At 40.9% G+C, this 22,504-nt stretch overlaps 1 protein-coding gene across 3 annotated transcripts in view; it reads left to right on the top strand.

Moving 5' to 3' along the window:
- The window catches only part of LOC144668639 (protein transport protein Sec24C-like), a 76,307-nt gene that overhangs the window by 11,492 nt on the left and 42,311 nt on the right, over positions 1-22,504 (top strand). For all 3 annotated transcript variants that reach the window (XM_078530883.1, XM_078530882.1, XM_078530884.1), the window contains 5 exons: positions 8,290-8,492; positions 14,123-14,255; positions 15,803-15,963; positions 19,332-19,757; positions 20,857-20,981. In XM_078530883.1, coding sequence (XP_078387009.1) covers positions 8,327-8,492; positions 14,123-14,255; positions 15,803-15,963; positions 19,332-19,757; positions 20,857-20,981 — 1,011 coding nt within the window. In that variant the 5' untranslated portion in view covers positions 8,290-8,326. The remainder of the gene's footprint in view (positions 1-8,289; positions 8,493-14,122; positions 14,256-15,802; positions 15,964-19,331; positions 19,758-20,856; positions 20,982-22,504) is intronic.

The following is a 22,504-nucleotide window of genomic DNA, read 5'->3' as shown; positions in this document are numbered from 1 at the left end:
GTGAGGTTTCCCAGTGAATAGCTGATCCATGCAAGTGTGGAAACTAACCCTCAGCAGCCAGAATGACCGTAGGGACTGACAGTTGCGCTAAGTGCTGAGAAAGGTAGAAATAAACCACGATGGCTGACCCTGTGGACCTTGCCTTTGAAAAGTACATGTGAGATAAGAATCAGGCTAGTTTCAGGTAGCACGTCCACCCCACCCCCTCCCAGTATTGAGTAACTGAGTAATACTCATGTTTAACTCTGCTCAAAGCAGATTCTGTTCTCCAATCACCCTTATGCTCACTGACCTACTTTGACTCCAGTTCTGACTATGACTTAGTTTTAAAATTCTCATCCCAGTGTTCAAATCCGTCCATCGCCTCACCCCTTTCTCTCTGCAACCACCTCAAGTCCTTCAATCCTCTAATCTCTGCACTTCTAATTCTGTCCTCTTGCAGATTCCCTGTTTCAAATGCTCCACCATTGGCAGCTGTTCCTTCAGCTGCCTGGACCCCAAGCTCTGGAATTCCCTCCCTAAACCACCCTATGTCTCCACTTCTCTTTCAGTCTTTAAGAGGTTCCTTAAAACCCATGTCTTTGTGCACGATTTTGCTTATGTGGTCTAAATATCTCCTTATGTGGCTTGGTGTCAAATTTTGTTTGGATAACGCTCCTATGGAGCACCTTGAGATCCTTCATCCCGTTAAAGATTCTACATCAATATAAGTTGTTAAGCCAGTGGAAAGGTGTGTAGGAGTGGGGGCAGGCGGGGAAAGAGGTGTAATACCAGAGTTCTGCCCAATCCTTTGGGTTCTCTCCCAGCGGGTTAGGTTAAAATTACCCTCTTTGAATGAACCGAGTATACGCAACTCAGCCATAAACCATTATGCATTGTTCTTGTAAAATTGCAGTTCCCTGTCTCCTGACTTACCCCAGGACTGTGGCTGTTAATGCTGTTTTTAAAAATGGTGTCGCTTTTCAATTGCTTCAAGTTCAAGTTACTAAACTTAACACTGGGTAGGTTTAGGTTTGCCTGGGAGCCTGGGAAACTTGTTCAGCAACTTGACCCATCTGTGCCATTGAATCAGCAGAGGCTGAGTGAGGGTGTTGAGCGTGAGTAATGTTCTCCATTTCACGAACCATTATCTTGCTCCTGACATTCCAGTGAACAACTGTTCGTGAATGTATGAAGTTAAATTCTGGTACCTAGTAGTTACCTACCATATAATGACCACAGTCATTGGGTACAAACTTTGTCGATCAGCTCAAAGGTTTAGCATTAATATAGAATGTTTCCCTAAGTAAAAATCTGCAAAAAATTTAAAGTAGTTTGTTCTTTGATCATACGACACTTTTATGTGTTATTTAGGGTCGATCTTTGAACCTTATCAAGGCTTCATGCCTACAACAAGTATTTATCAGCTGTATAACAATTAGCTTCTCATCAAATAAAATTGTTTATTTTTATGTGTTATTTAGGCAGGGTTGATCTTTGAACCTTATCAAGGCTTCATGCCTACAACAAGTATTTATCAGCTGTATAACAATCAGCTCCTCATCAAATAAAATTGTTTATTTTTAAATTTGTGGAACCTGGAATTACATATTTTCAACTTTTGTACCTGAGGCTGTAATGCTGACTTCTACCAGATTATGGTTATATGCATCTTTGACAGGTTAGTTAAATAAAATAGTTCCAAAATATAATTTTATGCATTGATATCAGATACTTCATGACTTGTGATGAACCTTTAGAATATTTTGTAATGAAATTGAAAAACCTGAATTACATGTGACTTTTGCAGTTACAAAAAATTTTGTTTGTGCTTCAGAAAATATGGGTGGTTTCTGTCATTTCTTTAACAAAACAAACTGGTGTCAGTGCAAGAACACAGTTCCCTTTAGTTTATCTGAAACATGGGAGCAATAGGTAACTTGGAAACTAGAATTCATAAATCATTGTGCAAAGAGAGAGACAGCTGAGCTGACCGGTAGAAACCAAACTATAAATCCACAAACTGAGCACCAACGACACACCTTTAAGTGGTTTGATGTTTTTCTTTGCTAACTGGGACTTTGTGAGATTAGATTGGTTCAGCTGCCATGGTACCTTGTTCCTGTATATTGTAATATTTGATTAGCGGATAGTTCTGAGTTAGTAATTCAGTCAAACAGTCCTGAATTCCCAACAGCAAATGATGCCTAAGTGGGTTGTGAATGTTGTCAGAACCCATGGGTTGAATTATCCAATTCACTCCCTGCTGCAGCCTTTATTACTCATGTAAAGCTACGTTGTTGGGTTTCGATACTTGGGCAACAAATCTATTAAAAGTGCTCTAATTTAGGAAGTTTTATAGGATCATCTTAAAGTCTGGCATCTCATAACTGATAGCTCAATCTGCTACCAAAGATAATATCGAGTTCTTTCTCATTTTGTAATACCACCGGACAAGGGTTGCCCTGAAGCTTGTAATTCAGTGATCAAAATACAATTATCAACTAATCGCAAACATTTCAACATCCTCAATTATGCCACAAGTTTGGTTTTTCTGTTCCTGTTCATGTGGCATGGTTCAGTTTCATTTTGGTGAATACTTTGATATGTATTGCTGTAAAGCCAAAGGTTTAAGGTTGCTTATGCACTCTGAACCTTATTGATAAAGTATTCTTTTTACCTGGGTAGCTTGTGACATTCAACTTGGAAATTTGACTAAAATTATTTTATCATAAATTGCTATCCTACAAGATAGGTTTAAGCAGACTGCAGAGATTTTGATCACTTCATGATCTGAGTAGCAATGTTTGTTTTCGGCGCCATTTGATATTTGTGGCGCTTACACTGAGTCATGAATATAGCTTTCATCTCCAAATTAATGGATGGGGTCAGATATTAAGCAGTGCTTTGACATAAGGTGACTTCACTTATGAAACCCATTGTTTTGCTCTGCGGACTTATCACAACATTTAATCCAAATCCTGAGTTAAGAATGATTCTTTGCTCAAAGCACATTTAGAATATTGGAACAAGAACAAAAATTGCTGGAAAAACTCAGGTCTGACAGCATCATGGAGAGAAGGACAGAGTTAACGTTTTGATGCCGTATGACTCTTAAGAACTATAGCGAAGTAAAAATGTGGTGAAATATATACTGTTTAAGGGGAATGGGGTAGGTGAAGCTGGATAGAGGGCCAGTGATAGGTGGAGCAAAGGATAGATTGCAAAATATTGTCATAAACAAAAGGTCGAAATGGGTGTTGATGGTGGTGATACTGGCTAAAGGAGATGCTAATGGTGACATTAAGAGTAGAAAGGATGAGCAAGTGACAGATGGCCCTGGTGGGGTGGGGGGAGGGGACAGTTTAGGAAAAAAGATCAAAATAGGCTAAAAGGTGGGGATAAAACAATGAATGGAAATAAATTTTAAAAATAATAAGAGATAGGTGGGGAACAAATATATAAAAATGCATATTTGAAAAAAGGGGATCAAAAAGGGGTGAGGATGGAGGAGAGAGTTCATGATCTGAAGTTGTTGAACCCAATGTTAGAATGAGCTCAATGTTTAGAATATTGGAGACACTTTGTGACTGTCTTTGTTGTTGGTGTGTGTACTCAGTTACTCACCCCTCTGATGCCTGAGTGCAATGCAGCAAAGGTATTGAGACTTGAGTTGCCATCTCACTGCAGCTGCCTCCCCTGAACCCACACATTTTCATTGAATGGAATTGAAAACTTTAAAAAATGTTTTCGTTGAACTTTTTCAAAGTTGGTCCACAGTGCTTGTTCTTTTGTAAAATTATTCAGAATGATGGAAGGAGTAGAACAGTGAGAGAAATTTAAAGGATATTGTCTACATGGATTTTAGTAAGGTATTTGACAAGGTCCCACATGGCAGGCTGGTCAAAAAGGTGAAATCCCATGAGATACAAGAGAAGTTGGCGAGTTGGATCCAAAATTGGCTCAGCAACAGGAAACAAAGGGTAATGGTTGCTGGATGTTTTTGTGAATGGAAAGCAGTTTCCAGCGGTGTTCCACAGGGCTCAGTGTTGGGGCCCTTGCTGTTTGTTGTATACATTAATGATTTGGGCTTAAATGCGGGAGGCATGATTGGGAAATTTGCAGAGGGCACAAAAATTGGCTGTGTGGTTGATAGTGAAGAGGGTAGCTGTTGTCTCCAGAATGATGTCGATGGTTTGGTTGAGTGGGCAGAAAAGTGGCAAATGGAATTCAACCCAGAGGAGTGTGAGGTAATGCATTTGGGGAGGCTAAACAAAGGGGAATACTCCATACAGGAGGATACTTAGAGGGGTAGAGGAAGTGAGAGACCTTGGAGTGCATGTCCACAGGTTCTTGAAGGTGGCAGGACAGGTGGATAAGGTGGTAAAGAAAGCATATGAAATGCTTTCCTTTATTGGACGAGGTATTGAACACAAAAGCAGGGATGTAATGTTGGAACTGTATAAAACGCTGGTTAGGCCACAGCTGGAATTTTGTGCACAGTTCTGGTCACCACATTACAGGAAGGGCATAATTACTCTGGAGAGAGTGCAGACAAGATCTACAAGAATGTTGCCAGGGCTTGAAAATTGCAGCTATGAGGAAAGATTGGATTTCCTTAGAACAGAGGAGGCTGAGGGGTGACCTAATTGAGGTGCACAAAATTATGATGGGCCTAGATAGGGTAGACAGGAAAGACCTGTTTCCCCTAGCTGAGGGGTCAATTACCAGGGGACATAGATTTAAGGTGATTGGTAGAAGGATCAGAGGGGACATGAGGAAAAACTTTCACCCAGAGATTGGTGGTCTGTAATTCATGCCTGAATTGGTGGTTGAGGCTGAAACATTAGATTCATTTAAAAGGTTCCTGGATCTGCACCTGAGGTGCTGTAACCTGTGAGGCTACAGACCAGGTGCTGCAAAGTGGGATTAAAATGAGCAGCTAGTTTCTTTGTTCTCTTTTATTGGCCGGCGCAGACATGATGGGCTGAGTGGCCTTTTTCTGTGCCATAATTTTTCTATGATACTTGTGCTGAGCTCTTTAGTCATTGCTTTGCTAGTCTCAGAGATGGTGGTCAGCATTATAACATGAACTCTTGCTGTTTATTGAGCTGGTATATGTCTTGTTTTAGAACTGTGGCGGTATAACTGCAGCTGAAGTGTTCTGTTAAATGTGAGGCTATTTGTTTTTACAGTACATGAACACTGTTTATGTAAACCACTTTGGAGACAGAACAGAAGTTTAGCAATTACATACCTGTCCCCTGATCCTACTAATGGCTGGATTCTCTCATGTAGCACAGGCTCGGAATTTACTTGCCGCATTAATTGGAGGATGATGCATAGTGGCAACAGATTCATTATTAAAAATCCCTTATGTTCTCCATGACAGGTTTTTTTTTGCTGCTTTCGTAGTGGGCTGGCTAATTACTGTGAGGGCAAATGTCATCAATCCAAATTATATCCTTCCACCAGTGACTTGGGGAGCGGGAGAACTGCCCTTCACCTCAGCCATTTGTGTTTTCTTCCCCTTCCTTGCTCTTTTCAGAGGTTGTATTTTTATAGTGCCTTTCACAACCTCAGGGCATCCCAAAGCACTTTGCAGCAAATGAAACACTTTTGACGTGTTGTCACTGTTGTAATGTAGGAAGCATGACAGCCAATTTACACACAGCAATCTCCCACAAAGAGAAACTGAATAAATGGCCTGAAAATCTTTTTAGTGATGTTGATTGAGGGATAAATGACCAGGACTCTGGGGAGAGCTCCCCCTGCTCCTCTTTGAAGCACAACTGAATTACTTCAATTCCTGCCCTGAATATCTTTGCTCCATAGGTAAACTAAACTGTTGAGAGATCCTGGCTGCAAATCCCAGTTACTTATACTGACCCTGTATGAATTACTGAGTGTTCACATATGCACACAGGCAGAACTGGCTTGGCTGCAATTCCTGAGCTAGACCAGTTTCACCCGCAGTTTGTGCTGAGTTAACTAATTTCAACCAGGTTAATAAGGGAATGCTAAAATTGCCTTGAGTGAATCTGGACTAGGGAGGGGGAACTTTTCCCAGGGTTTCAGTTCCTAGTTGTGTTTCAGCAAACTCATGTTGTGGCTGACTGAGATGGCCCAGCAAGCCAGTCAGTTGTTACACAACCACTAGTATATATGAATATGCTACAATCTTGGCACCAGTGTTTGATTCAAACTGGCAAGGAGCCAATTTGCTGCTGTGGTCAGGGTGTATGCCCCAACTCAACAACGAATCCAAGGAAGATTTCTATACCAAACTTAACCAAGTTCTCTGTAGGGTTCCGAAGGAAGGCAGACTTCTGGGAGACTTCAATGCCAGAGTTGGTAGAGATTCCATTCTCTGGAATGGAACTATTGGCAGGGAAGGAATTGGAAATGGCAATCTCAATCATACTCTTCTCCTTAACAAATGCGCAGAAAACGGACTTATCATGTCCCATCAGAGGAACAAAAACGAAACATCATGGCAACACCCACTGTCCAAGCACTGGCACCTGATCGATTACATCATCATCCGTGACTGGTATCTCAAAGATGTCTGCGCCACCAGAGCAATGGCAAGCTGATCACTGCTGGACCAATCACCAACTTATTAGTTCAAAAATGTCTGCCAAACTGGCTCCAAAACCACCAGTGCAACAGAAGGAGATGTCCACGAAAGATAACGATAACCTTGGATGTCCAAAATACTTCACTGCCAAAGAGTATTTTTGAAGTATACTCGCTATTGTCATGTAGAAAACCCAGCAGCAAATTTGCGCAAAACAAGATCCCACAAACAGCAATGAGATGGTAACTGACGGTAACTTTTGCTTTTCCAAAATGAGTTAAGGGATGAATATTGCCCAGGGCACGTGAGAGAACTCCTTGCTCTTCATAATAGCCCTGCATGTCCATTCATGTCTACCTTAGAGTGCAGTCAGGGCCTTGGATTAATGCCTTATCCACAAAAAAAATCTGGTCCTGAACAGGAGGGATATTGGAGTGGATTTGTTTGGCTGCTTGAAGGCACAGTTTGAAAAGGAGGATTTTGGGGAAGTGTTTAAAGCTGTGAAGTGGCAAGACAGGGAGTAGGGTAATTCTACAGAAGTGGAACAGAGTGCTGAATCAATGGTAGATAAAAGGACGAGGAATAGCATTAAAGTTTTGAAGACTGCCTATGGGATGTGAGGCCTGAGGTCGATGTAGTAGGGTGGAATGAGACTGTAGCAGTTTGCAAGAGAAAGCTTTGATGGCCACTCGGAGACGATGGAGCTTGGACAGTACGAGGGAAATGGGAGTTCTGGTGTTCAACTGAGACTGAGTGCGATGACTATATTATTTCAAATGAGTTGTAGCTTGTGGGGGTTTGGGGCAGGGATGTCAGCGAGGAAAGTTCCGTAAGTGTGACATCGAGGTACGGAAGGCTTGCACTTTGATGCTAGTATAGAAGAGGTAGGGACAGAGGCAGATAATGTTGCAGAGATGAAGAAAAATGGTTTTGTTAACAGGCGGGTGTGGGGCAGGAAACTGATTTGGGACAGCTAGAACTAACATTTCAAAGTGATAAAAATTACTTGTTTTCTTTGTTTCACTTATTTAAGCAGTTTAATCCAGTTTCAAAGGAGCTGCTTTTGATATTTGTCCTTACTGTTTAAAACCTCTCACAAATTGCTCTACAGCCTACCATTCCCTGAATGTTTCTCACATCTCAGTTTTCACTGGCAGACTGCTCAGCTCCTCAATGTCCGTGTAAGGATGTAGGAATTATCCGACTGTACAGCTGGCACACGTTTTGGTAACTGGATGTTTAAACTTACCATAAATACAAAATACTGCTGGATGCTGGGAATCTGGAATAAAAGCAGAAGATGCTGTAAATACTCAACAGAACTGGCAGTATCTTTGGAGAGAGAAACAGAGTTAATGTTTCAGGTCTAAGACCTTTCATCTGAAATGAAGTGCTGGTGTGTGAAGCGTGTGTCAGCTGTACATGCAGCCATTACATGAACCATTATGTAACATGTAATGGTAGCATTGTGCTGATGTGTTTGTGTTTTCTGTCCTATGCAAGGTAACATCTGGCTCTGTGCCTTCCAGTCTATGTCAGTTTGGAAACGCATCAAGGTGACCTTGTGTTTTTGGATCTGGTGTGATGTATTGATGCTTCAGTACAAAGCACCACTACATGTCCCAGGAGGGACCATGATCTTATGGATTAAGTTGCATTTGACGTAGCCGGAGGGTAACTTAGACAATGTTATGACTGGATCATAAATGTTTTCTTTGTTCTTATTTCAGGTAAGACCAGTTTGGGGATGAACTTGGCCAAATAAGGATGAATCAGCAGGGTCACATGGCATCTTATGGGCAGCCTCAACCTGGTTACCAAGGGTACCAGCAGTTTGGATACAATAGTCAGCATACAGCAGGTGTTCCAACCTCTCAATATGGACCATATAATGGGCCTGTCCAAGGTTACCAGCCAACCGCTGTACCACAAGGTTTGTATCATAGTCAACTAGGGGAAAAAACCAAAATAGTACAATGTAGAATTGATTCAAAATCTGGGGTTACTCTGCTATTTGCCCATCTAATTTTTTTCACATAGTTCAATTTCCGCTTGATCTGCATGATGTCATCATTCTCCTGAGTTGCATATGAAATTCTTGGAATGTTCTTGAGCGACTTCATAAAATTCTATTTTGTTTTGGTTTCGTCTTTGTGCACTTTTCTGGGCAACCAGTGCTGAATATCAAAAGGAGGTAGGAAGTGAGGTGGAAAGAGATGCTCATTAAATCTGCTAATAAAATAAGTTAGCCTTGTGTTTTATAAATTTAAATACTCTTGTCTGAAAGCTGATCAGTTTTCTGTTAGAGGCACAGCGGACGTGAACAACAGTTGATAGTTTCATGGTCACCATTACTGAGACTAGCTTTATATTTCATATTAATTAATTGAATTTAAATTCCACCAGCTGCAATGATGAGATTCAGACCCATATCTCCAGAGAGTTAGCCTGGGCCTCTGGGTTATTAGTCCAGAGGCATCACCACTATCCTACCATCTCCCCTGATATTCCATCTGTAAATGCAGAAGGATGGTATAAATAGGATATAAGAATGGTATTATTTAGTGTTCGTACTGTCTTTGTGAGGCTGATTATTTCTGCTGCACATGCAGTTGTAGATTTGTGATTACCATGATCTAGACACAATGTATTTAAAAACTTCTCTCTTCAATATTAATTGTTGTCAGGGCAAGTAGGAATTATCAGTTAGTCTGTCCACCTTTTGATGGGGAGAGCAGGGAGGAGGTTAAGAATTTACAGTTTTCAGCATATGTTGTAGGCGGCCTTTTTATCTTGAGGTCTTTTATCTTGAGGCAGAAGTTATGAAACTCCCACTCCACACCCCTGAACCTTCCCTCTTCCTCATTTATTCTTTCCCTCACCCACTTCTCGAGTGCATTTACCTCCTCCTGGGTAGTTACATAGCTAGAAAACCATTCACTTCTGTTAGCTCTCAATGCCTTCCTTTAATTTTGAAATCATCCAGCACGACCTGCCCCAGTTTAACCTTCTACATTTCCATGGGGAAGAAAAGCCCCAATTTTTAAAATCTTTCGAACTGTAATCTCTTGTTCTTGATATAATTTCAGTGATTATTTGCTTTTTATGGTTCTAATATCTTCCTTTAAGGAGATTTGTAGAACTTGGTCTCCATCCCTGACTTAACCAATATCTGGTGCAAATTCAACCTCACTGTCTTGCTGTTCTGTTGAATGCCCCTTTGCATTTAACCCAGAATCCTATTTGCTGATTTTTAATGACATTTTTCAATCTGCATTTCCCCTTAAAGATCTTTGTATCTGTACGAGATAAATTTGCTAGATCACACAAAATCACGCCATTTGTGGTATACTTCCTTTCACGGTTTTTCCCAAAACATATTATTTGTTTTTCTGTGTTGAACTGCTCCGTCTAATCTTCTAGCTTGTCTGTCCTCCAACAATCTCTGCATTACCCCCACTTTAGTATTGTCAAACTTAAACACTTTTCACCTTGTACCTGTTCTCAAAACAAGAATGGTACCAACAAGGTTCTCCGGGATGAACCTTTATTTGCATCCACCAATTCTGAGCTCTGCAAGTTTATCTGTTACTGAGGTAAGAGTAAATAATTTATAATGTTCTCCCATGTCCCTGCTTTATTCAGTAGGGATGTAACATGTATTACCCTGTAATCTGGTAGCACACTTCCATTTCCGAAGAATTTTTGAAAGTAATGTTGCATGTGTTAGTTGTGTAACCTCCCTTAGTCTCATGGGAGGCAGAACATCTAAGCCTGTTGACTTAGCTTTGTACAGTTGAATTTGCTTAACACTTGCATTCAATGGTGGGCTGCTCTAAATGCCATTTTCATCTTCCTCTGGCAACTTTAAAGTGAAATACTTGAACATTTTGGCCATCCTTTTCTCTCTCAGAGTGCCCCCATCCTTTCGACTATCCTATTTCCTATATGCTTAAAAGACTATCGTTATTACCTGAGTGTTGTTCATCTTCATCTCTAATTCTTTGTGCTTTTTCATTTCTCAATTTTCTGCTTTGTCACCGATATTTATTAAAAGCCTCTTCATTTAAAAAAGCACTATTTTCCGCAATTAGTAACTATCCATCAAACCCCAGCCTTTGACTCACCTAGTTTACTCCATACCTTATTCACCTTGGAATTAAATATCACCCACTGTTGCTTTGTTTGATCTGCAGTATCAGGGACAGACTGGGTTGCTTATGTTGATTTGTCAGTAATGATTCCCAGTAGGATGGGATGTAGTACTGCTAATATTGTTTGCATATAAAGATTTGGGTTTATAATTGAATAAAAGCGTGTGGAAGGGGTGCTTAATGGTGCTTGATATTCCTTTGTGGTCTATGCAGTGTAGTAGGAAATTGCGCAATTGCTAATATCACTTTTTCATGTGGCTTTTGAATGATTTCAGTATTTACTGACCTGAAGCATTTTCAAGGCAGTGGCCATTCTTGAAATTGAAATTCTCTCTAATTTATGGAAATTGTATTGTGTCACTCATTTCTGTATTTGATTGTCATCACAGTTTACTTTACAACTGCTTTAAATTTCACAGTTGAATGTGCAGAGTTTTTTTTTAATCTATGTGAATTTAATACCTTGTGCTGAACAAAATTCCTTTCACAAGCAGGGCTAGTGGAAGGCCACATCTTCAAGGATTTCTGCATCTTTGACCCTTGTTTGAAGTTATGTCTGAACTTCAGTTGCCTCAAAGACACAGTGTTTAAATTTTACCAGTCACCATTTTTGAAGGAAAGTTTCATTTTTGGTGATCAGAGCTTCAGTACAAAATTTTCTGTAATTAAGACAAATTGTCTCATTTGGTAAGAGAACTTTGCGAATTTAAGATTCAGCCTTTTTGGAGAATGAAGCCAAGAGTAAGTTTTAATTTTGTTTTAGTTAAGTTTACTGTTGCTATCATTTAATACCGTTTAATATTTCAACAGGAACTAAGCAAAGCTTTTTAATCTTTCTACACAAGGCATTAATTTTTCATAGTGCATCATCAGCTTTAGACGCTTAAACCTTTTGTACAGTGCGTCTCTAGGAAGGATAAAAATTTGTGACCTTAATTGGATTTTAGTTTCCATGCTGCTTTAAAACCATCAGAGGTACATCAACTATTGTCCTTCCCATCTAACACAAAACCTGGACATCAGTTCATCGGTGTTCCAAGTTGACTGCACCCCATCTATAAGTCAACTTCATCCTACTACAGACTTGAACTTTGAATCTCTTTCATTGTCTCCCCTTTATCCTCTGCTAACAGCCAGGATATATCTGTTATAATCTGTCATGCCCAGTAAAGATATCATATTCCTAACTTTCAAGATATAGACTCTATCCAATGTGGACTTATTAAAAATTGACTTTAAAAAATGGACAATTGGACAAAGTGAATAATCAAAGATGGCCACCAAAGGCCAGGAGACCTCCTGTAATTTCTGCACAGACAAAGGATTAACTTATGTCTGAACACGCTTCCGGAAAGTCATTAAGATATAAATGTCCGTGGGTGAAAGATGCTTCTGTGAAAAGACACTCAAATGCGAAGCCACTTGAGGAATTTACAGCTCCGTTGTCTGGGCACGAACAGGAACTCAGTCAATGGACCCTCAGACTCAATGTCTCTGAGCTCAAGACTTAACAAAGAGAGCTGCAGAGAAACCTGGTACAGTCAGCCCTGAAGAAGTGTCATACGGACTTGAAACATTAACTCGGTTTCTCTCTCCACAGATGCTGCCAGACCTGCTGAGTTTTTCCAGCATTTTCTCTTTTTATATCATTACTTCTATCTTCGTTATCCTCTGTCTTTTCTTTGTCCCTCTAGGTTCTTGCCTCCTGTCTCTTCCCCTTCCTGTCAAGCCTCTTTTAATTTCTATCCTCTCTGGTACTTTGGTACGGCACCCCTCCCCCCAATCCCCACAAACCTCCACCTCCCCTGTCCTTTACCTTCCAACTCACCCGCTGCCTTTCCGGGTTTAACTCTTTCCTGGGTAAGCCCCCAGCTTCCTTCTTCCTATCAGTACCCTCAGAAAGGCCCCTCATTGGACTCTGCCCCGTAAGTTGCTTCAGGTTTAAGATTTGCCCCAAGAAGATGTCTAGTAGAAGTGACCTAATTTGCAGATTCTGTACCGCTTCTGATTCCAGTGGCATTATGCAGATATCAATTAAGAAAGATTTCACAGCATCAGCTAATTCACTAAATTTATGAGATGCTTTTACTCTGCAAGTGCAAATAACTAAACTTTGTGTTATCATTATGGATGGTGCACAGTTTTTCTGTCCACATTTTCTGGTGGGGAGATGGCATGGGAGGGTGGGGGTTGGTGAGGGAAATGTGGAATAGGGGATGGGGTGGGGATGATTTGAGAAGGATGAATGGAATGGGTATGGCATGAGAGTGATGGCATGGGAAGGATGGAATAGTGTAGGATGGGGATTTAAAATACTGTTGCAATAAAGAGGCTAATTTCAGCACAAATATTTGTGCGTCTTTGCTAGTAGAGAACTGTTACACTCCATATGGAGTCAAGATTTAGCAAGAGAACCATCTCTATTGACAGAGAATGGATGTTGTTGATCTCCTCAATATTGATTCCCTGAACTGGTGGCATATTTCTGTGGATAGCAGGAGCCTGTCATTACTTTCCCAAGTGCCCTTTATGGAGAAAGCTTTGTTTGACGGTGGAGGGCAATGCGAACAAGTCAAATAGTCAAATCTATTGTTGCCCAGCACCCACAGCTGTGAGCTGCTGTGTAGCAGTCACACGCTGAAATCTCAACAATATTTTCCTCTCTCCCTATGCCCCCCTTTCGCTAGATCAGAGATGCCAGGGCCTCTACAGCTTCTCCAGCAAACTCAGCACAGATGGAAGCAACATGATCGCTATGATGGCTTTACCCCTGTATGGTCGAGGGAGCAATGAATAACCCATTTTATGTTTTTGTCGTATCTGATAAAATACAGCCTTTGTGCCCTTCTAATTCTTCCAGTGTGTTTCAGAACTGGGCACAATTAGCGTGACAGGATTAAGCTGCTTTTAAAATTCAGAACACCACTGCCGCCCCCCGCCCCCTCAACACAATCTATGTTAGTTATTTTTGAATTTTTGGACACACTGCTAATCCTGTCAAGAAATCCCCATCACATTTCACCAAGTCACAGAAGGGAATGGGCAGCAATCTACAAAATGATCTCTGCAATGTTACGGTTGTCTTTAAGTTTTACATTAAAATGTAATTATTGTGTGCTTATATCTAAAAGATATACTTTTAGGATGGTTTGTCTATTTTACACAGACTTAACTGATCTGGATTTAGAACTGTTGATTTTGGTGACACAAGTTCAAGTGAAATTTCAGAATTTTACTAGTTGCGAAAGAAGCTGCTGGTTTTACTTACACGTAATAAGGAATTTTAATTTCTGTATTGTGCTAGCAGCATCTCAAAATTCATGACTAAGCAAATGCACTCCAGGGCTAATAGCATTCCTCATTTTATGGGGATTTCAAATGCTAATGTGTCTTTTTTTGTATTTTGTAGGTCCATTAAGGCCAACATCCGAAGCAGCCCCAACCTCATTACCTCCCTCAACAGCTGCACAATCGACAGCCTATAACCAGTATGGGCAGGGGGACATACAGAATGGTCCTGCAATGTCTGACCAGATGCAAAGGTTTGTATACAATTTGCGCTCAAAACAACTGGGCCAGAATATATGTATCGAGACAACGACCAGTACACTTGGAGTTCAGAGGACCTGAACTTGAGCTTTGATACCCTCTGAACCCTCAGTGAGTTACAGGCCTGTAACTACAAAGCATGCATTCTACACATACTGTGATTTTAAGATACACTGGTCACTCCAGAATAGGTTTCAAAAATTTCTGCTTAAGCCCAATGTGAATGTTACTTGTTTCAAAACTTGTACAGTGATGACATTTGTTAGCCAAGATGTCCCAATGTCCTCTGTCCATTACTCATTATGGAAGAACAGGTAGAAAGTCCATGGGCAAGGACTGAACTCTACATAAGGATGTTAAAATTGAAAATGTTAATTATATAAAATTACATAAAAATACCACACTAAAACAAGCAGTTCAGCCCAACCATTCCCTGTTGTTTATTCTCCATGTGTGCAGTAGTCTTAATCCCAGGTGCTCACTGTTTATCCTTTTCTTACCATTCCCTTCAACCACCTTCCAAATTGATTCTTAAATGTTGATGTGATGTCTGCCTCAGTCATCACTGCTGTGCACTTTAAAGCTTCAATCCTCCATGTAACTAAGAAAAGATTCCCCTGTTTGCTGCCCTAAATTACTTAGATATAATCTTCTATTAATATTTATGCCCCCTCAATTATTGGAATGTCTGTTTCTATCTAATCTTTGATACACTGTCATCATTTTAAACCTTGGTTCTGGTTTTTATTTCAGTTTTAATGTAAGTGCTCTGCCTTACTGAAATCAGCCAAAAAATAGTTTGCCCAAAAGAAGTGCAGTTGGATTTTTTTAGCGAAAATAACGAGATCAGTACCCCTTCTAAACATGTACTTTTTCTATTTTTAAAAAGTAATGTTTCCAGCTATTTTATGTAATATTTTTGCTTCCGTATTGAACACTGATGAGACAGCTGCTGCAGCGTTAGCGCTGACACCGGGAGCCTTAACTGATGTGACACCCTGGACTAATGGCTCTTCAATGATTCCAGCTCCTTAAAACTGGAGGAAAGTTCAGCAAACTAATTTCCTCCAATGAGGCCCGCATTTCAACCGAAGCTGTGTTGGGAGAGGAGAAGAAAAGCAAGCAAATTCAACTCTTTATACAAGCGTCCTGACACTGAGCCTCTCTCTGTGCCTGGAATTATACTGTGTGCTTGGGTACTCAAACCGTTTGTCGAGGGTATCTCATACCTCATAGCTTTTGAGGTCTTCAGTTAATTTTTATTTTGCTCGAAGTCATCCCTTCCCCATAAACCACTTTACATCAGCCGAAATGTGATAATACAAGTGCAGCCTCAGAGTCCGATTACTTTGCAGAAGCGGATGTAAGAAGGAAGTTAAATCACTCGGGTTCAGAGTAGTTGTTCAATATGTTGCTGCCTCAGTCATGTTGCTGAGCCTGCGTGGTTTCATTGCAAAGCCAGGATGAAAATTTTCCACTAACGGTATTGAAATAATTTCCTGTGAATACAGGAATCTTAACTATTGAAACCCTTTTACAGGTTTCCAGTGTCTCAATCGTACATGCCTGGTAGTCAGCCGATGCCATATCAACAATATGCACCTCCGGCCAGTAATGCTCAGCAGTTACCAAATCAGATGGCAGCAATGCAGATCAGTGGTTCTACCAGTAATGCACCACCACCTGTCAGTCAGAGTTATGGTAAGCAATGTTAAGCTGATGGGATTGTGTGCAGTTAAAGTCATCTTCAAAGACCAAAATGTTCACACGTTTAAAATATATCAATCTGAACTGCCATTTTGAAAACCATATTTAAAGTTTTTTAAAACACTTGTCATTACATAAAATTCACAGCACAAAAACAGGCCATTCATCCCAACTGGTTAATGTGGGTATTCCACGCGAGTCACCTCCCATTTCATCTCATTACCTTTTACAAATGGCTGAAATGTGAATTGGTTAAAACATTACACTACTAGAATTTTGACTGAGTAAGGCAATTAGTCCAGCCACATATGGATAAATGCACAAACAATGCCCTGTTTTACACAAAAATAAAACAGACTGACCTGTTTTACACACTTTCTTAAATTGTTAGTTGTATCTTAATAATCACAATCCTTTTAAACATTTCACTTAAACATGGCCTCATTCTCCTCACTGCTTAAGAAGCATATCTCTGTCTTTGCTCTTCTGCAACCACCTGCCAGCAAATGTGCAGGAGCAGCCTGAGATAAACCTTTCCACAATTGGATGAATTCAGCCACTGATATAATCTGTCTCTCGGTACTGTAGATGGACAGGTTTGCTGGCATCCAAAGCCATTTCTGCATGAACTGCCACATCTACAGGACTGGAATGACTCGACTCTCACTCTGGCTTTCTCTCCGTGGTATGGAATGTGGGTTTCTTATCGCCCTCTTTCCCCATCTCTTGATGACCTGGCAGAGATCAAGGCCTCGTGGGCACAGACCTGCATGTTGCTATGAGTGACATACACATTAGGCTTCTCTTTATGCTTGTCCTATTATTATGATGAAGGTGAAGTACAAAACGAGAAGGTCAATGTTTGGGAGCTAGATAATTACTTGTGAACTCATGAGAAAATATTTGTGGATGAATTCACTGTCATTTGGACAGGGAAAAAAAACTTGTTATTCTACTTCAGTAAATTAATGGTCACTATTTGTCAGCTCAGAGTCCCATAGCCAGTTCCGTGATTAGTTTGATTCTGCCCCCCCAGATAGTGGGATTGCTTAAAATTCTGACTTTTACCTAAGTTTTTTTTAAATAGTCTTTACCCACAATGGCTTCTCTTCCTGCTCCCTTGTTACAATTTAGTGTTCTCCAAGAATCTACCCTTGGCCCCCTTTTTCTTGTCTACATGGGACATAGGGACAAAAGGAGGCCATTTAGCACCCCAAACATGTTCTGCCCTTCAATTAGATCATGGATGATCTGCGACTTAACTTCATTAATGCATTTTTGCCCCGTATTTTTTTTCTTAATTCTTTCACGGGATGTAGGCGTCGCTGGGAGGGACAGCATTTGTTGCCCATCCCTAATTGCTGTTGAACTAGGCTTGCTAGGCCATTTCAGAGGTTGAGAGTTAACCACATCGCTGTGGGTCTGGAGTCACATGTAGGCCAGACCAGGTAAGGATGGCAGATTTCCTTCCCTTAAGGACATTAGTGAATCAGAAAGGTATTACGACAATGAAGCTAGTTTCATGGTTACCATGACTGAGACTAGTTTATATTATTAATTGAATTTGAATCCCAGCAGCTGCCATGGTAGGATTTGAGCATTAGCCTGGGCCTCTGGATTACTAGTCCAGTGACATTACCACTCTGCCACCATTTCCCCACGTATCCCTTAATACTGTTGGTTAACAAAAATCCGAATCTCAGATTCAAAACTAACAATTTATCTAGAATTAATTGCCGTTTGCAGCTGACAGTTCCAAATTTCTCCCTTTCGTGTGTTGAACTGTTTCTAACTTTACTTCTGAAGGCTCGGGCTCTAATATTTAGACATTGCCCCCTTGCCTTAGCCACCCCCAACCAATCAAAATAGTTTCTGTCTAACTTAACTGTTCCCTTTTGATCAAATCAAAACCTAACCACCTCAATTCCAGGGAACACAACCCTAGTTTGTGTAAACTCTCCTTGAAATTTAACCCTTGGAGCCCAAGTATCATTTTGGTAACTCTACACTGGACTCCATGGAAAGCCAATTTATCCTTCTTAAGATGTGGTGCCCAGAACTGCTCACAGTACTCCTGATATGGTCTAACCAGGGCTTTATCCAGCTGAAGCAAAATTTCTATCCCCTTGTATTTTATTTCTCCAGCATTCCTTTGGCCTTTTGGTGTACTTGTTCATTGCATTTTAATGATCAATGTACCTGAACCCCCAAGTCTCTTTGGGCTTCCACTGTTTCTAATTCTTCACCATGTAGAAAGCCCCCTTTTTAGCTCCAAAGTGGATGACCTCACATTTGATTATATTGAAATCCATTTGCCAGTCTTGTCCATTCATTTAACCTGTCAACATCTTTGCAATTTTATGCTTCCATCTACACTGTTTACAATGCTGTCTACCTTTGTTCATTGGTAAATTTGAATATGTGACTTACTATTCCATCATCTAAGTCATTAATAAAAACGGTGACTCGTTGGGGCCCCTCTGCAGGTCTTTGCGAGATCCTTGACAATGTCATCCAGAATCATTGTGTCACTTTTCATATGTCTCCTGGCAACACCCAGTTCTACCTCACCGCTGCTTCTCTCTGTCCCCCAACTCTAATTGCCCCACTGCTTGTCTGAAATCCAGGAATGGATGAGTGGAAATTTCCTCCAACTAAATATTTGAAAACCAAAGTTCTTTATTTCTCTTTTCTTCTTTTAAAATGCTCATGAAAATCATCTTTTTTGACCAAATTATGATAAATGAGCTACATAAATAGAAGCTGATGTTATAAAATCCATTGGATTGTGTTTAAAACAGATTTCTGAGATCAGCTGTAAATTATCTTGACACACAACCCTTTATAACTGTTACAGTTATGGTACAGCCAGTACCAGCAGATATGGTAAAAGCCTTTCTGAAGAAGAGTCATACGGACTCAAAACGTTAACTCTGTCTTTCCCTCCACAGATGCTGTCAGACCTGCTGGGTTTTTCCAGCAATTTTTGTTTTTGTTTCAGTGGTTATGGTGCTGTCTTTTGACATATGTCTGTCACTTGTTAACAACATCAGGTGCCACCTGCAACTGGCTCTTAATTTTTGAGTACATTTTCTGTGATGTCGTACAAGCCTTAATTGATGCAATAGCTGCTTATGCTGGATTATTTGTCTCCCTCTCTGCACACATTACGAATACTCTGTTGCCCAGTTAATGCAAGCTATATGCATTCACCCAGAGAAACAAGCTGTGGGTTGCGAAACTACGAGTACATAGTTATTTCCAATTGTCTTGCTATCTGTTTCATCTGAGAACCATTGCAAATCAATGCATTGTGTTTACTTTTGGAATAATTCTGTGACTGTAATGTCTTTTGTTCACAGGGCCACCAACTTCTCATCGTCAAACCACAGGACCAGCAGCGTACACACAATATTCTACTCCGCCACAGAATATTCCCTCGAACATACCACAGAGTGGTAACCCTCCTCAGCATCCCTTTCCTGGGCAATCAGCCCCAGTGACAACTTTCACCTCTCCTCCCACATCTACGGGCCTGACTGGCATGAATCTCCCTCCTCCACCTGGAGTGCCAAGACCAACAGCGATGCATGGGCCACCACTGCCAGGACAGTCTCAGATAGGCTTCCCCCCGTCCCAGCCTCCGTCAGGACATTACCCACCCCAACCTAATCACAGACCTGCAGGTCCTCAGCCTGGAATGCCAGGGGTAGTGCCTGGTCCACCAACTCAGGGCTTTCAAGTGCATCCAACGCAACCTAGTCAGGGATTTATACCTCAACAGAATGGTAAGTTTGTGTATGCTTAATACTTGCAGCAGCTCTTTAAGCAGTGGAGATGACTTACTTTCTGCTGTGTGACATATTCCCCTTAAAAAGAACAAGCAATTATTGTATATATGTTAACCAGGTCATGCCACCTTGTGTTGACCTGCCCCACCTGCCTTGACCCCAGTTGCAGCGCGTGCTAATTTGCGCCGGCATCATTCCAGGGAATCTGGTTACTACTTCTGCAACATAAATTAAAGTTAGATTTTTCATTCAAAACCCAAGTAATTAAACATTAAACGGGGAGGGGGTGAGAGGGAGAGAGGGAGGGGTTGTGAAACTTCAGAGATGAAAATGACACATTTTGGTAACATTTTATTGGATCATTTCAAAGAAATGGAATACAGGTACAGGTCGAATTTCTGGTACTTGCCTTTAATTATGTACGCCAAACTAATTAGAGGCTGCCAAGAATGCATCAGGGTTGAACATAGTGATTTTAAGTGCTATGCAATTCAGGGACATTGAGATTCCTAATGTCCTAGCACAGCCTCCTGCTTCACCTCTACAGCAATCCCGATTACTGCATCATCCTCTATACGAATACTGTGCTAGATAATTGGCAAAAAAAAAAGCACCAAGGAGGAATATGAATGTTTTTTTTACTTATGATGACCTGGAATGCACTGCCTGAAAGAGTGGTGGAAGAAGATTCAAAGGGAATGGATAAATTCAAAGGAAACATTTGCAGGACTATGGGTAAAGAGCAGGGGAGTGTGACTAATTTGATAACTTTCAAAGAGCTGGCACAGAACTGAAGGGATGAATGACCTCCATCATCATTTTAATACACCTTGTTTCTGTTAGCTGTGTCCTGTTATAACCTGTTAAAAATATACTTATGATATTCAGTTTGTCAGTGAATTTGTGCAAAAACTGATGTAGTTTGAATAATGCAATTTGTAGCAGCACTGGTCTGCCTCATTAAGATCTGTGTATAGATGGCTGCACTCTATATTTTGCTGATACCTAGCTGTGCTGCTCTAGTATTTCTTGGTTTTGTGATACTCGGAAGTGATATCTGCGACTCAGTTTTCCTTGATTTGTGATGCCCTTGCAGGTTCTTTTGGACAAATGAGGGCGCCCCAGCCAAATTATGCTGCACCTTACACTGGAGCACCAACATACAGCAGTCAACCCCAACCACAACAAAAACGATTGGACCCAGACAGCATCCCTAGCCCTGTAAGCACCACAATTTTTAACTGTCATACCTCTGGCTGCTGTGTTCTAGTGTTAGTAGAATTGCTTGTACATTTTAGAGGGAGATGGTGACATAGTGATAATGTCACTGGACTAGTAATCCAGAGGCTTGCTTTAATGCTCTGTGGGGCAAGGATTCAATTCTCACCATAGCAGCTTGGGGAATTTAAATTCCATTTAAAATTCGGCAATTGAAAGCTGGTCTCAGTAACTGCAACATGAAACTATCATCGAATGTTGTAGAGACCCATCTGGTTCAGGTATGTCCTTAAGAGAAGGAAATCAGTTGTCCTTACCTGGTCTGACCTACACGTGACTCCAGACCCACAGCAATGTGGTTGACTCTTAAGTGTTCTCAAGGGTAATTAGGGATGGATGACAATTGCTGGGCTTACCAGCAACACCCACATACCCATGAGCGAATTTAAAAAATTCTCATTTTTGGTCTAAATTGCTTGTTACAAGGATTTTATTGTATCTGTCCATTGTTTGCAAACTTGTTGGGGAGACTTCAATATAATTTCCATATATTTTTCTTTACATGTGTACATCTTACATCTGAACATGTTTTCACTCCTGTTTAGAAATTTGTATTAATGCACAGTAAAGTCTAATAACTGTATGAGTAATGCAACCCGCTTACAGCACATCTTCACAGTAATAGTTCCTGCACTAAAGTGTTGTGTTACATATATGATTGCACAGGAACTGGCTCCAATCCCCTCTGCTTCAGCCTGGTGCCCTGCACTCTGATTGTGGTGGTTGGTACTGTAACTTCGTTGGAACAGGCTAGTCTGTTGCTGATGCACTAATTTTCTGGGCTCCTTTCTCCTTTTCAGCTCTTTCAGTTCCAGCCATTCTTTGCCTGCACCTCTGGTTGCCCAGGTTGCAGCTTTTCTGGTGCTCCAGCCTGGGGTCCTGCACCCTGTGATTAATTGATACTGTAATGGACTCGCCTCCTCCTTGTCTAGTCCTGCTCGCCTGTCAAGTCTGTTGGTTTCTCTCCTCACCCTTCATCTTTGCTTCTCACTCAATACATGCGAACAGGAACCGGAGAGGAGAGCAAGAGACGGGTCGTGGAGTCAGTCAGGCAGGAGAGCAGGTCTGAGCTAGAAGCAGGTATTCAGCTGTTGGCTCTTCTTGGGATTTTCTGTGATACCAACGTTTGATTTGTAACCCATGGTGGCATCATAACGAGGCTAGTCTGTTACTGGTAACTAATAACCTTTAATTATGGAGAATACATAAATGCTAAGGGGACACAAATCAAGTTAGTTAAGGGTGACTTTAGGATTGTTGAAAAATGTTATTTGCAGATTGTGACAAGTACATGGAATAGACTTTTGTTTAAGGTAGTGGAGATGATAACTCAAATCATTTAAACTCGTAGATGGTGAGACTCTTTCTGGATGGTTGAGTTAAATGGCATTCCTTGTCAGTTTCGACCTTTTGTGATGGCTTTAAGCCTTTCCATTCAGTTTTGTTAAAGACTCATGAAAACAGAT

The sequence above is a fragment of the Cetorhinus maximus genome, chromosome 27 (genome assembly GCF_964194155.1).
Source record: "Cetorhinus maximus chromosome 27, sCetMax3.hap1.1, whole genome shotgun sequence".
In the NCBI taxonomy this organism is placed as follows: Eukaryota; Metazoa; Chordata; class Chondrichthyes; order Lamniformes; family Cetorhinidae; genus Cetorhinus; species Cetorhinus maximus.
Note: the sequence above shows the minus strand (reverse complement) of the source record. Positions and strands in the feature narration are given on the sequence as shown.